The sequence below is a fragment of the Chelonia mydas genome, chromosome 1 (genome assembly GCF_015237465.2).
Source record: "Chelonia mydas isolate rCheMyd1 chromosome 1, rCheMyd1.pri.v2, whole genome shotgun sequence".
Lineage (NCBI taxonomy): Eukaryota > Metazoa > Chordata > Testudines > Cheloniidae > Chelonia > Chelonia mydas.
The window spans coordinates 251,830,146-251,847,327 of record NC_057849.1 but is presented as its reverse complement, the minus strand read 5'-3'; the positions used below and the strand labels follow the sequence as shown (position 1 = coordinate 251,847,327).

The 17,182-nt window shown below is 46.2% G+C and overlaps 1 protein-coding gene across 1 annotated transcript in view; it reads left to right on the top strand.

Annotated features, from left to right (window-relative positions):
* The window catches only part of SYN3 (synapsin III), a 282,703-nt gene that overhangs the window by 227,113 nt on the left and 38,408 nt on the right, over positions 1-17,182 (top strand). The window contains exon 7 of the mRNA XM_027825071.3: positions 10,232-10,294. Within this exon, the coding sequence (XP_027680872.1) occupies positions 10,232-10,294 (63 nt within the window). The remainder of the gene's footprint in view (positions 1-10,231; positions 10,295-17,182) is intronic.

Here is a 17,182-nt window from a genome sequence, read left to right as displayed (position 1 = left end):
CTGGCATCTTAGAGGTGAGAGGCATGGAAAGTTAATGGAAGATGTGCTCCTAAGTCACTTAGTTGCTTTTGAAAATCCCACCTATGGAGCCTTTAACTTCCAAGTTACCAGTTCAAATCCATTCTCTGGCGGTTAGTTACTGAAATCCACCCCTCACCAATGACTGGTGGCCTATGTAGTCTGAGAAGTGAATGCATAACACCAGACCAGTTCCTGCTAAGCAGAGGTGCAATTCTGTGCTGGACTTCCAAGACGCATTTTTGTTTACTCCAAAGAACTATAACATTTCTGTTTACCATCCCTGCTCCCCAGAGCCTTCTTAAAATCATCCGTCATGTTGCTACAAAGTTCTCTGTGCAATATAATAGTGATTGGAATGTAATTGTGTATATTGTGTGGTGGTTTGTAAGCAGTCCTAATGCCCTTTGTTTGTTTCCTCCACCACGCTGCCCCTATCCATGGGGTACTCTTCCAACTCCCAGTCTGTCATCCTTTCCTCATTCAAATCCCACCCAGGGACTAACTTCTTCCTTGAAGCCCACCGCTGAGTAAAACAAGGCAAATGTTACAGTAAGGGGGAACTCAGGCTTCATCTAAGGGCTTGTTGGCATGGGATGTTACTGCATGGCAAGCCAGGGTGTGACTATACAGTGAACTAGCTTGCTGTGCAGTAATGTCCCGTGTGGACACTGCTACATTGCATCAAAATTCCTAGGGGGCGCTTTGACTGACTACACTTTACAAGTAGTAAAGCGCACACCGGGCCCTTTGGTGTGCTGTAGTAGTGTCCACACAGGGTGTTACGGCATGGCAAGCTAGTACACTGTCGATTCACACCCTGACTTGCCACACAGTAACATCCCATGTAGACAAGCCCGAAGATAATTCCTTCCCTTGGCACTCCTGGTTTACAGTGTCTTTCTGTTTTATTCAAGGCAAGGCCTCTGAAGGAAGACCTCTAATAACTGTGTCTGTCTCAGGGCTGAGAACACTGTTAGAGTCTAATTAATAATCAATGCTAAGAATATTTCTGTATTTAATGGATACATCCAAAATCCCAGCGGTAGTTAGTGGGTGGGGGGTGGGGAGAGTGTCATAGTTTACAGCCATGTATTTTCAAAGGGGGCTTTATCCAGCCTCTGATTTTGCACACATCGTTTTACACGCACAGTCATTTGCACACAAGTACCACAATATCTGTTATGTCCCAAAATGCAGTTAGTAGATGCAAAGTCCTTGTAACAAGGTAGCTTGCCCAGGGCCAGCCAAGCCTAGTTACTAAGGAGACACACCTGAGCAGGGATCAGCTGATTCCCCTCAAAAGAGCAAAAAGAGGCTGAGAGAGGGATGTTCAGGGCAGGGCCACCCAGATGTGGCAGGGGGAGAGAGGCAGTTTACCCTGGCGCCTCCTTTTGAGAGGCTCTCAGGCTCCCAAAAACCTCTGTGTGGCCCTGGCTCAGGGAGACCAGAGTAGAATACAGAGGCTGCTGGGAGCGAGTTGGCCTCAATAGAGGTAGCTGTAACTGGAAAGTGAGACTACCAGCAGGACAGGCCTGGGATTGACCTGATAAGAGGGTAAATGGATGGGTTTGAGAACTTTATTTTGAATGCTGTTAGTTTAATAAACCAGAACCTGAAAGATTTGTGCATTATTGAAGAAGTCCCTTGAAAGGGGAAACTGAGGCAGGGGCTGCTTGCAGGGCTGCCCTGAGGCCACAAGAGGGCATGCGGGAATCAGTCACCCTATGGCACTGGTGTAGCTGGCAGAATCCAAGACCTTCCTTCCAACAAGGAGGGCATTTTGATGGTCCAAAAGGAGAGAAAGTAGAGGATGTGGTCTGTCTTCTGGCCGAGCAGCAGCGGAAGATTCAAGCATTCCTTCTGCAGCTCCTGCAGAGTCATCAGGCAACCCGGGCAGTGCAGCTCATGGCACAGCAGCAAGAGCAGGGAGATCGCTGTTGCCAGCAGGTGAGGAAGTTCCTGCTGTGTTTGAGATGTGGGAAGCCAGGACACAAAGAGCAGAGTGCCCCAGGTGGCAGTGGGAGCACTCGGAGTGTGCTCAAGGAAGAGACGCTCCAAGGGTGGTCTAGAAGTGGAAGGGCCCATCCAAATGTTCCGTGCTGAGAGGTGGGGGGCATCAGGAGGGGCTGCCCCTTTAAGAATTGTAAAATGTAAAAGGAAAAGAAGAGGCGCAACAGGCCAAGTTGGGAGCATCCTAAGTGGTACATCACACATGTCCAACTAGGGCAAGGGTGAAGAAGACACCTCCCCACAAGGTGTTTCAGGTGTGGAGCGGGAGAACATGTGGTAAAAGGGGAAGAGAAAGATGGGGTCTGTGAGACAGAGAAAACCAGGCAGTCGCAGTGAAACAATCTCCAGACCTGTGGATTACCACAGGGAGTACTGTACGGGCTGTTAGCAGAACCAGATCAGCTCCAGGGGCCCAAACTGGAAAAGGAGGAAAGACGGGCCCTTTCCCAGTGTAGGGAAGGGTCAGAAGGGATGACCAGTAAACTGCAGCGATGGTGAGGGGAACAGAAATACCTTGGAGGCCACATCTGCCCCTACCTCTATCATACAGGACAGTGCAGGAGGTCAGTAAGGGATTTCCCCCACCCACCAATGTATTCTGGAGGGGATTTTTGATCTTCTTCTTCTGAAGCATCAGGGATGGCCATGGCTGGAGATGGGATGTTGAACGGGGCAGGTCAGGACTCTCCTGTGGGACCAAGTGTACTTGTTATACCAATAAAATAAAAACCAGCAGGATCTTATTAAAGGGGAAAAGGCAAAATATCACATTTATTGTGAATACAGACAGAATCATAGTAAGCAGTTAGTTATAGCTATAACATTCCATTCAATCTCATTTATTCACACATTCATTCATACACACACACACACAGAGGTTCTGCAAGGTTGTTATCATAGTTACCAGCCTTAGAGTTGCTCATGCCAAGCCACTGGCCAGGTGGCCTGGACATGAGGAGGGAGCAGGGCCTTGTCAGATGCTCATCCGATGCTCCTGGAAGTTGGTTTGCAGAATCAGACCGCAAAGTTCTCACTTTCTAGAATCCATTTTTATAAGAATTTCTTCCTATGCCAGTCTATGGGAATTGGTTCATCATGCTGTTGCTGAATCAATCAGCAGATAGCACATTCCTGACGGCTCCGTGCTGCTAGATGTTATCTTGTTCTTTGGTTCTCCCATTCTTGAGGCTGTTGGGTGGATTCCAGTCTGCCCTCCGGGGGTCCTCTGGTTATTTCCACTTGACGCCTTCTTCAGCCGATGGACACTGGATTCTTAGGCTGGCACCTCCCTGATCATTCAGTTATTATCCACACCAAGCATCCATCCACATACATCCTCTATCTCTATTTTAATCACAATTGTTAACAAAGCAAGATAAATACAACAAAAGGGCGGGGAGTCTCTGGGTGCTGTTTCTGTTGTTACAGAGTATTGCTTTGAGTCTCTCTCTGTGTGAGTAGTTGTTATTACAAAGAATTGCTTTGAGAACAGACTCTGCCTTAGAATGTACTAACGCAATTAGCAGCTTGCAAGTTTCACACATAGAGGGAGAGAAACAGTACCAAAAACCAAGAGACCTCTTAATTAGTAAGTACCCTGGAATTTAAACTATGGGGAATCAAACTCATTTGTGATTTTAATACAGAACTTCTTTAATATGATCCAACATCCTGTCTCTCAGGTGCGTGACTGACTAGTTCTTGCTCATGCGTTTAGAGTCTAAGTGATTGCTCTATGTGCAGTCAGGAAGGAACTTGCCCCCAGGTCAGATTGACAGTGAGTAACCTTTGGGAGGAGGGGTGTTCCCTTCCTCTGCAGTGTGTGGATGAGACCCTAATAGCATCCCAATGCAATAAGGCAAGGGGCTCACTGATATCTGGTAGTGAATTCCAGCTGGCCTGACCAGTTCAGTGTGCCCCAACTCACTAATGTCAGAACCTGTATCTAAAAGGTGTCATGTCAGCTATCCATAGAAAGCTAATAACGTACTGATCATTAATTTTCTTTCTTGGTGTATGTAGGGGGCACAAATTCAAAATTACAAACATACTGGAAATTATGTTAGCAAGGTGTGTCTGCTAGGCAGGGCTAAAGTTACTCCACTCTAGACAAAGGAATGTGGTTCTGATACATTGAAGGTATTTCCAAGGTACATTAAGAGACAACGGGAATACAAATTACACAGAAGGTAAACAGGATCATCAAAACAGCAGGGGGAGGAAATTGCAGGAAACAGATCAATTTGCATGATAGCAAACACCCGTGGGGAAAGAAACCAGCACAGAATTTCCTTCACCAGACTCCATGTCAACTTCCACACAACTTGAATGAACTTTACTACGGCCAGGGGGGTGGCGGGACCTTCAGAACAATCCATTTCAGAGGTTCACTGGACTGTAAAGAAAGGGACAGAGAATTCCAAGTTATCTTTCACCTAAGAAGACAATGGAATTTAGGACTTCGTGCATGATCCTGACTGGAGGCTGGGCAGCCCATCTTGCTGGAAGGTAGATTGATATGGAAATGACCTTGAACAAAGGCTGTAGCTTGTTTTATTAAGTTTTAGCCTCTAGGGAGAGATATTTGCTTGTAACCATTTCTAACTATCCTTTATGCTGGAACTCACTCAAAATCCTATCTCCTTTGTTAATAAACTTGTCTTACTTTTAATCTAAACCAGCCCCATGCTGTGTTGGATTTAAAGTGAATGTTAACTCCAGTTAACGTGCCAAGCTGTTGGGTATTGTATCTTTAAAGGAATGAACAAACCTTAATATCTCTCTGAATGGTCCAGGACAGGGCTGAACATTGCAGAACACATGGCTTGGGGAAAATTTGGGACACAGAGTTTGGGGTCATCTTGCCAGGTGTAACCAGAGTGTGACTGGGATATAACAAGCAGGCTGCTGGAATCAGAATTCCTGAGTCAGAGCTGCGTAACACAGAGACATTCAGTGAAGGCTTGTGCGCTGGCTGCAGAGGTGAAAGTAAGCCGGTCCGGTCTGGTGTACGGCAAGAGCCAGTACGCCGTGCTTGACTGGACCGGCTTCCCCAAGCTGGTGCTTTAAAGGGTCCCAGGCTCCCTGCAGCGGCCAGAGCACTGGGCCCTTTAAAGCACCACCCGAGCCCCGCTGCCGGACCCCTGGGATAGCGGCGGCAGGGCTCTGGTGGTGCTTTAAAGGGCCCGGGGCTCCGGCTGTTGCTGGGAGCCCCTGGCCCTTTAAAGTACCCCCTGAGCCCCGCTGCTGGAGCCCCTGGGGTAGCGGTGGCACTTTAAAGGGCCCGGGGCTCCGGCCGCTATGGGGAGCCCCGGGCCCTTTAAAGCACCACCCGAGCCGAGCTGTCGGAGCCCCAGGGTAGCGGTGGCAGGGCTCTGGCAGTGATTTAAAGGGCCCGGAGCTCCGCTGCGCTAGTGGCGGCCGGAGCCCGGGCCCTTAAAATCGCCCCTGAGCCCCAGGGCTCCCAGCTGCCTCTGCAGCTGGCAGCTCTGGGGTGATTTAAAGGCCCGGGGGCTCCCAGCCGCAGCCAGAGCCCTGGGGCCTTTAAATCTTGATTTAAAGGGCTCGGGTATTTAAAGGCCCCGCCTCTTCCAGTCAAGGCCACGCCCCCTGCTCAGGACTCTGGAGTACTGGTAAATCCTTTAAATTATTTTCACCCCTGGCTGCCCGGGAGCGTCCTGACAAAGGGTGCTGCAGCAACAGAGCATTTTGAGGAAGTTATGGGTACAGGGCAGGCAGTGACCCAACCCCTCACCTGGATTGCACCCAAGAATGTGAGAGAGGCCACTTGCTAGGATTATCTAAATCTCATTTAATGAGTTCCCTGCCATTGCAGGGGCCTCGAGCATTGGTGCACCTTGTTCCTGCCTGTGCACAGCTCTGCTGCTGGCACATACTAATCTAGTCTCCTGTGGGCTGTAATACTTCGGTCTCATTTTGGTTGTTGGGTTTCGTGGGCAGCTGCTGGGTGGTGTTGGTGGCCTGTGATGTACAGGGGGGTCAAACTGGGTGATCTGATGGTCCATTCTGGCCTTAAACTATGATTCCATGAAAACAGAGCTGTTGCAGGCTCGGTAAAGGATATTAAGTCAAAGAGAGGATCAGTTCTGGAGATGCATGACCAGGATGTGGAAATGCCTAAGGAGTGGCAAGACAAGGCTGCTGGGTGTGAACAGGACATGACTGTGATGCTTTGGGAGAGGCCATTAACAGGTTGCTTTCCTCAAAGGAGAGGTATTAAAAGGTATTGGCAACTTTGGAAGAAGCCAGGCAGCTGGCCTGATAGGAAGGGACAAGCCAGCCACAGATAAGCAGGGCTTGGAGCGACAAATCAAAATGCTTGTGGACAAAAGAGATGAGCTTCCTCTCCAAATAGCAGAGATGGACACAGTTCAGGAGAGAGCTGTTTCTCTCCGAAAGTAGTCAGATGAAAGGAGAGCTGGGTAGAACTTGCCCTGTGGTGGGCAAGGATCTAAGTGGGGTAGGAGGATGTAACAAAGTGACTTGTCCCTTCAGGGCTTGAGACCTGGGGCCAGCCAACTCTAGTTACTAAGGAGGCACACCTGGGCAGGGATCAGCTGATTCTCCTGTAAAGAGCAGCAGGATACTGCAGAGTCCAGAGTGGAGCGTAGGGGCTGATAGGAGTATATAGGCTCCAGCAGAGAAATCTTGAACTTGGAAGTGAGACTACAGACAAGTGAGACTACAGGCAGGAAAGGTCTGGGAGTGTCCTGATAAGAGAGTAAATGGATGGACTCAAGGGGGAACTTGAGAACTTTATTTTGAATGTTAATTTAATAAACCAGAACCCTAGAAGGGGCGTAAATGGGCAAACCGGTTTATGTATTATTGAGAAGAAGGAGCCCCTTGAACAAGGGAACTGAAGCAGAGGCGGCTTGCAAGGCTACCTGAGGGCACAAGGGGGCATGCTGGAGGTGGCCACACTATGACAGTCATCATTCACATGTGAAAAGGATAATACACCCAGAGCGGTACACTCAAAATTAGGGACCATAATTTTGCAAATTTGGCCCATGGTGTCATCAGTGGCCTATATTTTATGCCTACTGCATCGTTGCAACAGAATGTGGCTTTGTTGAGGCCCAGCTCAGCAAGGTACTTAAGCATGTGCCTAACTTTAAACCAGCCTTAACCAGGGGTCTCTAAACTGTGGTGCGTGCCCCCTGGGGATGGGGGGGGGCAGAGGAAAGTTTGGGGGGTGCACAGCAGGGCCCAAGCCAACCCCCAAGGAAGGGCGCACCACCAAGCCCCACTCTGGTCTCAAACCAGCTCTGACCCAAGCGGCAGCTCCACTACACCCCCCGCTCCGCCCCCAGCCCAGGTCCGGCCCCAGCCACAGCTCTGCCCTCATTCCCTCTCTGCCCCCAGCCCAGCTCCACTTCTAATCCAAGCTCCTCCCCTCGCTCCAGTTCTGCCCCCAGCTCCACCTTCAGCCCAAGCTCTGCTGCTGAACCAATTGTGCCATAATGGAGGGGGACCATGGACAGATAAGGAGGGGAGGCAACAGGAAAAATGTGGGTACCACTGCTTCAAACCCACAGTTATCTCCTGGAAGTCAGCAGGACCACTCACATGGTTAAAGTTAGGCTTGCCTGTAAACCTTATTCCATCAAAGGCTGAGTGTAAGACAACCCTAGAATATATTTTATAGCATTTTAATGAAAAGCATTGTTATGCAAATGAATTAACATCAGTTGTAGGATGACTGGCCAAGTTATGTCTGATGTCACAATCCCATCCCGTAACCCACAGACATTCTGTACAGTACAGACTGTACTCCAAGCTTTTCAACAACTGTGCACATTTTAAACACTATCCAAAGTTATTTTCCCTGTTTGTCCACGAAAGAGACTCTTTAAAAATTAAACATGTTGAAGGACACTCTTATTTTATGCATGATTACAATACAGATATGCTTTTGTTGTTAAACTCTTGTGTTGCATTTGAATGCGTAACATACCACCCAGGACAACAGTGACTAAGGCTGTGTAAATATACAGCTCAGGGTTCTAATTATTCCAGTTCTGCTCTTGTGATGTCATCTGACCTTCTTGGGCTCTGTGTGTGTATAGCCTTATAGCTACCAGTGTTATACTTTCTCTACCCATTTAATCGGTCTGTCTGTCTATGGTGCCTAGTTTGCTAGCCTTCTATCTAGATAGATATGTAGAGGAGATTTTGGGGTGAGGACCAGATCCCTATCTCATGTAAATTGGCATAACTCCATTGACTTCAGCAGAGCCTGGCCAGTTTACACCACTTGATGCTCTGGCCATATATACAATACAAAGTGATTACAGGCTCTTGTTGCTTTAACAGGCTTGGTCCTGTGAAGTGCTGAGTGTTTACAACTCCAAATGACTTCAGCGGTACTCCATCATCACCAGGAACTCTTAATAAAAATACAGCTTCATAACACCAAAAAAAGTAAAATTGTCTCCCTCTTTCATTGAGCCTTCCTTGACACAGAAACTATCCTCGACGACTCACCACACAATGTCACAGATGAAGACAACACCCAATTCTATATTTAGGGCATAGCAGCTTCCTGTCCATATAGACAATTGGTAATTAGCACAAGAACAATTCATTTCTCTATTTCCCAACTTAAGCAAATAGGAAAGCCATTTATCTGTTCAACTTCAACTCACTGCCACCACCATATCTGCAGGTTAACTGTTTAATTAATCCAGCTCATGCTTCATGCATTTAAATAAAGACAAAATGCTCTAAATCCTATTAAATTGGGCAAATGTGCAATAAAAATACAGTGGAGTGTATGGCAATGGGGGGACATTCAGATGACTTAAATGCATTAGTACATGATAAGGTGCCGGATGATGGTATCACAGAGAGATGCAAAAATGCGCCCTATGGTGCGGGGTTTAAGTGTGATGTCCACAAACTTTAGGCAGAGCAACATGAAACAAGGTTCGGTGTTATAGTGTCATATATGGTACATATTAGGCTCTTCACAATCCTGTAAGAAAACAGGCCCAAAAGACTACATGTTTTAAGGCCCCGATCTTGTCAGCTGATCTGTGCAGGTGCACACCTACACCTGCATGGAGCCTTACTGAGGGATGCTTACACCGTGGCGGGAGCCCTGATGAAGTCAGTGTAGCCCCATAGCGGTGTGCCTGCATGAATCAACTTGCAGGCTCAACACGCAGACAAGAGGCAGTGAGACAGAAGGGACACAAACAATGTGAGTTTTTGTATTATATTATTTAATCCCTGCCCTCGCCCATTCTTTTGTTCCCCCTTTCAAGATATTGTGAATTTGGAGGCGAGAGAGCGAGAGAAGACACCATAAGTGGCGTGTAAACTGCCAGCTCGGGAAGGCTAGCCCCCAGCCCTGCCCCTTCTGCCCAAGGCCCCGCCCCTTCCACTCCCTCTGCCCCCTGATGGAGCCCAGAGCCCCCGCCCCGCGGGCCACTGGCCCGCTGCCCCAGTTCCCCCAGCTCCAGAGCGCCGAGCCATGGCATGGGGGAAGACAAGAGCTGCAGAGAGGGAAGCAGGAGGGGATCTGGGAGCAGAGCCTGGGCAGGGCCACGCCTGGCTGTTTGGGGAGGGTCAGCCTCTCCCAGCCTATGATACCTGCCCATGAAAGACACTGCAAGAGAGTTGTACTAGCAGATTGTCTTTGTGAGTTTGACCCAAGAGTTGGCATCCATTCCCTCCCCTCTTCCCCCCCTACACACACATCACCACCGTGCCTGGGGAAAGTGGAAGCAGGTGGGGAAGGAGAACTGTTGGGAGTTGGGAAGGGGTTTGTGAAAATAACTCAGATTCTCATGTAACCTTTGAAACGCTGTGTTCCCCCATTGAAAACAGCAGGTTGAATATATAGGGAGGAAATGTGGGGACAGTGATAGGAAAAGTAAGGAACCAAAATAAAGGAGAGGGAGAGAGACTGAGAAAGGCCCGAACTGGAAGAAGTGCAGGTGGAGTGTTTGAAGCTGCTGCTTTTGAGGGGGGTTGACTCTGAGGAACTCTGCTTAGCCTCCATATCAGAATCATTTGGAGACCTGTGAAAAAAAAAATACTGTCCGCTGTTTTCCCACAGGACCATCCTTCTTTGACCATGAAATGGTGATTCAGCTTCCCAGCAAGAATGTACCTGGGCGATAAGAACTGCCACAGAGATACTAATAGGGTTCTTCATTCTGTCTTTCAGCTCACAACCCCAAATTTCCCTGTCGTGGTCAAGCTGGGACATGCTCATGCTGGAATGGGGAAGGTAAGGAAAAGCCTGACACAACTCACTTATTTTATATCTCTATATATAGACATGTAAACTTACAGATATATATATTGTGTACCCTCACTGTGACAGGGGTATGTACCCTGCAACCAGCTGGGTAGGAAAGGGGTTAAGTTAAATAGCTTCTGCCATAGCGAGTCCGAGCTGCATTAGCTGCCAGTGTGGGAGGAAAGGGCCTTCAGCTGTGGCTCATTAAGAGGCAGGCATATATAGGGTGTGTGCGCAGGTGGTGTTGGGTTGGAGACTGTTCTGGGTGGGGTGTATGTCCTGGTTAGAGAGGAGTCAGTGTTAGTTGGCCTGAAGCCATCAGGCTTGTCATTTTTGTGCTGTCTGAAAGGGGAAATATTCTTTATTGAGCACCTGCAAAGTGACCCTAGCCTGGGAGCTCACAATCTCCCATTGTCTCCTTGCAGAAGAGGGAGAAGCAGCACTGATCTTCTTGACCCTGTTATTATTATCTGACTCTATCAAATGGAAGCCCTTCAGTTATTTTCTCTCCCCACCAGAAGGAACCAGGACAGTTTGGCTGGCCCTTACAAAGGAGGAAGGCAGACTGCCTGGTTGCCTGCCAAGAGAGGAATCCTGAAAAATTCTTCCCTGCCCAAAAGAATCAGTTTGTTTTTCCCAGGTTCCCTGGGATCCTTTAGTGAATTAGCAACCTCTGTTCTTTGGGAAGGGAGGGTGGCAGCAACCTTTTTAGTCAAACATGCTCACAATGCATGTTGTATCTTCCATAGTCACCCCTGTTGCATTTACCATTATATCAAGGCATCCTACTTGTGTCCAGAATATAGTTTGTTCTGATTTGGGGGCGTTACCATCTCTCCTGGTTTTCCTTTGGATCCCAATAAAAGCTGAAGAAGAAGAATCACTAGAAATAGCCTAGCTTAAGTTTTTCACTAGAAAAAACAGGCCTCCCCCCCAAAATCACCTTTTTTGCCTAAACAGAAAACTCTGCAAGACCCAGGTTTAGTACAGCTTGTAGGCCTGGGCCCTGGAAACAAAATTATTCTCTAGGTTCCTGTCCTTCATATAGAAACTCCTTATCATTTTCTAGTGGCCCGAGTGCTCCATCTGTGGTTGCAAAAGAGGAAGCTGACTACAGTCCCAAGGCAACTGCTAGAGTGGTCTTGGGCATCAAAGAAGAAATATTTAAATAAACAGGAAAACTAAATGAAATGAGTTTGTCTGGATTTTAAACCAACACAGCTGTTAGGCTGTACCATACTGTAATGCAATAACCAGCGTAGTACTAGCTGTAGGTGGAACCACTGAATGTGGACTTGTGAGCTATTTGGCCAGGGAAATCCAATCAGAACAAACCAGAAGACAGGTGTACATGCTACTTTTCACCTAAGCAAAGGTTTCCAGCTCCTTTAGGCAGAGTGGGTATCTCAGGTGAACCGCACCCCGGGACTTCCCTCATTGCTGTTCTATCACGTCTGTAATGTGGGTCATAAATGTGTCGCACTTATACTGAAAGAAACCCAAGCTGGCAGCTGAGATGGTTGAAGAATCATTTAGAAGCTGCCCTGTGAGTTCACGTGGATGGCATGTCTCAAAGGACCACTGTATTCTCTTCAGGAAGTTGAGTGTCTCTCATCTGTATCAGACCTCAGATCTTTGTTTTCCCCTTATTCTTTACTGAGATTTTTGTGCCATTGCTGGTTATAATAGAAGAGGTTTACCAAATAACACATCAGAGCAAAAGAATATGCAATAGCACGGGGGGTTACATAAAAATTAGTTACAAATAGAGATAGTCTCAGTAGAGATGGGGTGATATGAAACATCCCAAAGCTATGGGGCTGTTCAGAGCTCAAGATTTAGATTAGCCCATTATGAAGTTAGGGACCACTTTCAACTGATTTTGAATACCACCCAAGTTCTGGGGTATTTGAACCTTGGGATTTGTTTGGGGCCCTTCTCCACCTAGAAGCAGCCTGAAGGGAAATTCATATTAATTTAATCAGCCTTATTCAAGTCACAGAATTTCCAGAACAAAAAAAAGGAAGAGAGAAGGTGAAGAGAAAATAGAAACCTAGCATGTTTAAATGGCAAAGGCTTTGACCAAAAAGGTGTCCTCTAAAATTATGGTAATACAGCCCCGGTGAGGCTGCCAGAAAGGAACTACAGAAATGGATATTAACAGAGCTAAGGAGATAGCTGAAGAACATGTTATAATAATCAAACGTTCTTACAAACAACTCAGAAGCGGGATGCTTGCAGGAGAGTCAGTCAATCATTTTGACCACCACAGTGTAAATTCAAAGAAGCAATCAGAGAGGATAAGGAGATTGCAGGGAGCTAAATTATTCCTGCGCATTGGTCTTCCCCACAGAAGACAATACAACAAGATAACTGCCCTGAAGATGCTCTTTAGTAGTGAAATGTAGGCACTGTTGGAGATAGAGCTTTGGTTTTGTTTTGAAAGAGGTTTTTGAACAGCTCAAGAAATTAATGTTCACCTGGTGACTAGTATTTGTGCAAAAATGCTGGAGAAACTAAAGGCCAAAGTAATGAAACTACGGGCAAACATACACATTTCCGTAGTCCCTAGGAGTCCCATCATGGATAAAACCTCATTGTGCTTGCATCAAAAACACTTACTAAAGTAGAGGGCTTTAGTGTACCCACATTTTTAACAGGTGCTAACGGTGATCTTTCTCACGAAGAGAAATAGTTGAGAAAATCATTACATTTGAAGAGCACTAAAATGTCGTCCGTAATGGAAGGCACTGTGATAAAGAAATGAGTGAAGGGGTTAGTCAGTCCAGGTTTTTTGCTTTTGTTGTTTTTTTGTATTGCAGTAGGGAGTAGGAGCCTTAGTTATGCACCAGAGCCCGTTGTGCTAGCTGCTGTACAAACATAGAACAAAAAAAAGGTCCCTGCCCCAGAGAGCTCAGCCACTAATTCACAATGTGGCCTTGAGCAAGTCATTTTGCTTCTCTTCTTCAATTTCTCCGTTTTTTAAAAAAAAAAGGAATAAAAATGCTTACTGGACATTGATATCATAAGGATTAATTGGTTAGTGTTTGTAAATTGCTCTGAACATATAAAGGGCTGTATAAATTCTAAATATTTATTATTTTATTATAAAACACTGGGATGAGCATTATATAATAACCAGCCCTTCACGTTCATATGTCCTTCATTTTCATGAGCCCTAAATTCCCACACAACATTTTTAAGCAAAGGGGGAGGGAGCTATCTCCAAAATTTAAATAAAAAATAACTAAACTAGGACTTATGAGGAATGAGCTCTGTTGGCATCTCTGACACTGAAGGAGCAGCAGTCAGCACTCATGGTCAAAAGGGAAGACTTCATAAGCTCAGTGATAGTGAGGCTCACCAAGAAGTGACAGACTGCGTGTAAGGTCAGAGTGGAGAGGAAGGACTGGAATAAAACATTGTTTGAAATTTCCATTAACAAATCCGAGAAGAGACTCCCAAATGACTCAAGCAGAGAAGGGGAGCGTTCTTCATGAAGAGAGACACTGTAGCCCCAATCAAACCCGCCACCTACAATACAGACATGCACATGCACCCATCACCATCATTGTCTCACATGCCTCTTCCAAAAATGAGGCCACCACCCTTACCTCATGAGCAGCTGCCTGCCCCTCGTGCCCAGCTGGCACACTAAGCTTGCACCAAGTGGTTCTCTGTGCTGCTTGTGGAATTGCTCTGTCCAAAGTGTTAGTTAAGCAACATCTAAGGTTTTCAGTTGAATTATTGTAGAGGAACTTCTCTCGTGCTCCATTTAGGTGGCAAGGGATCAGCAATAACAGAGGACTCTACCAACAGCCATGGATGGACTCTCCCTAACAGGAGGTCTCTTCCCAAGAACAGAATCGAGCCAGTGGGCATTCAGTTAAAAATGGAGACATCTGCCAAATCAGGATATGATGCTGTCTGAGCCAATTTCAGCCCCACCCTGATATGTAGAGGGGGTCACTCTTGAGAAGTGAGGGAAGGGGAGAAGAGGCCTCCCTTCTTTCTTTCTCCAGCTGACTCTGTCCCTGAGCCTGTTGGGAAGGGGAAAGCACTGAGTGTGTGAATATCTCCCAGGTGTGTGGTACCATAACCCTGAAATGCCCCAGGAATAGAGCCCACTACTGCAAATTCACTCAGAAAGCTTCTTCACCTCTCCCTGAGTAGACCATGGGAAGGAGACAAGTGTCAAATCTATCTGTACAGAGGACAAACAGCACATATTTATGGGACATTCATTCATACATATATATATATATATATATAAAAAATAAGAGCAACTCTCTATATAGCTACTCTGATTTTATTTTTAGACCTCTCTAATTAGGCCAGTTTAAGAGCCACTTCAGATCCACACCAGCCTGTAATTATGAAAACATCTTCCCAGCTCAGATGAATTTATTGCATCGCAGAAGAAAGACTTGTTGTTCATAATAATGTGGTCAGAGTTATTTTTCTCTCACTGGAATGGAAGGATTTCTTTTTTTGTTCAAATATAGCACAAACTAAACAGAGCCACTATGTAATGTAAAAAAACCAGGGGGCTTTTATCAGGAAGGTTGACTCGTCACCTTGTCTCTCCTGGAACTGGAAATAGAATGTTCTAAAAATGAGAGCTTTGAAAATCCAGTGTATTAAAGAGGAAGCGAAAAGAGCAAAAGTCGCCTTGGTTTGTCAAGGGACAAATATTTTCCTAAATAGGGGACAAATAATGATTTAACATGTAACAGCACAGTCCAGTCATTGCAGTCTCTCTGACTCATGAGTCAGGAGATACCACCCACCTTGAAAATAGCAGGAGTATCCCAGTTTTTGAACATGGGTCTGGTACCTTTTGCTGGACACGGAGAGCTGTGTCCTATCCAGCACACACAGCCTGCATTTGGGACTGCTAAAACCTGTGGCTAAGGCTGGCCTTTAACTAGAAGTGCTGTGAGGGAAGCTGTGAAGGGAAAATGCAGAGAAAATGTATTAATTATTATCAATTTTTATTTATTTATTATTAGGTGACCGTGGCAATGTGCAAGACAGTTCCAAATTTAATCTGAGGGTTAAATTCACTGGTGTCTGAGGAGGAGAGAGGATTTGTGGAAAGAGAAGGAGTCTGAGCAAATTTTGTGAGAATAGCCATTCTTGTGAGTCAGTTGTCCCAATATGGCACAAGCTGTTTAAGAACAAGTAAGCTTATGAGATGTTTGCCATTTGAGATGGAGGAAAGATCACAAACTCTGTTGATGCTGTGTGACTTCCATCATTTGGGGTGGAAATCTCATGAGAACAGCTAATAAGATTTTTATCATATCTGTCTGTCTGTTTATTACAAACCCATTGCTGCACATTTGAGTGCCATCAAACTCAAATCCTACCCAATTCAAACTTGAACTGATACCTTGTATCTGAACCCTAGTCTTAACCCAATGTGGACACAGATAACTACCTCATCAACCCATCTGTAATAGAAAGTGGGTTTAAAGTGTGGAACAGAGTAAAGTTTGGGTCACATACAGACAGAAAACTAATGCACTCTTCTCTTTATAAAGGACTACTATAATTATGTATCTGGCTGACAGATTCTTTGTTTGTGTGGCCACGTGACAAGTGAAAGTGGAAGAGGAATATGACTGAGTGTCTGCAGTGATCAGATTGGAGATAAGAGGGGATGTGATGACCCTGGGACTCTGGAGTCCGTGAACACTTAGGAAATATAAGCATGGAAATGGGAGTAATGGAACACTACACCTAGAAATCGGAGCTGGGAGGTGGAGAGACCAGAATTTCCTGTCAATGCCCCTCATTGCAAGGACCAGGTGTTCTGACTCTTTGATGCCATAAAGTGGTTGGGTGTCCAAATTGACTGAAATACACAGTGCTGATTTTTTAGGCTCCCAAGATCATTTGAAATCCTGCCTTGCAGGAAGGTTATATTCACATTTCTCTGTTAGTAGAAGGGATGTAGCATCACAGGGTATGTCTACCCTGCCATTAAAAACCCGCAGCTGGCCCATGCCTCCTGACTTGGGCTAAGGGGCTGTTTGATTGTGGTGTAGCCATTTGGGCTCAGGCTGGAGCCCAGGGTTTGGGACCCTGCAAGGATACACTACAGTTCAACAGCTCCTTAGCCCAAGCCCCGCAAGCTTCAGTCAAATGGCCCAGGCCAGTTGTGGGTATCTAATTGCAGTGTAGATATACTCTTAGCCGAGACGCCTGGGTTCCAGGATGGCACACGGTCTTTTTCTCCAGTTCACTGTAGAAGTGAATTACCTGAATGAAGGCCACTTTAATTCTGAATGAGAGTATCCACTCAGGGGTTTACTGCAGATTAACTAATCCACTTCAAATGTACTCCTTTAGTAAAATCAGAGTAATTTTACTGAGTGTCCCCATGTAGACAAGCCCTCAGCATCTAGCAGGGAGGGAATACTAGCCTCAGGTCAGGTTGCAGTGGCCAGTAAAGGAGTTTCATTAATGGCCTATGAAGATGCAGTCCCTGACCAAAGGAACTGTGGCTGCTCTGGGTGTATATCCTCAAAGCTCCCTCTGAGCTCCCCAGTTCACTACAGTAATAATAACAGCATCAGTACTGTATACCAGTGTCCAAGAAGGATCTGATTCAGGGAATCTTCAGACTTCAGCAGGGTGCCTTCTCACTCAGAAAAGACATTTGTCAACATCCCTGGCCAGATCTCTTCACAACAGGTCAGCAAAACTCTATAGCAAACAGCAGTGGATGGCTTTAGAATGAATCTATTACTGATCAAACAGCCAGCACAGCTTAACAAATAGTCTGATATCAGGAGACTGTGTTTGCACTTAGCCCTGGTCTACACTAGGAGTTGAGGTCGAATTTAGCAACGTTAAATCGATTTAACC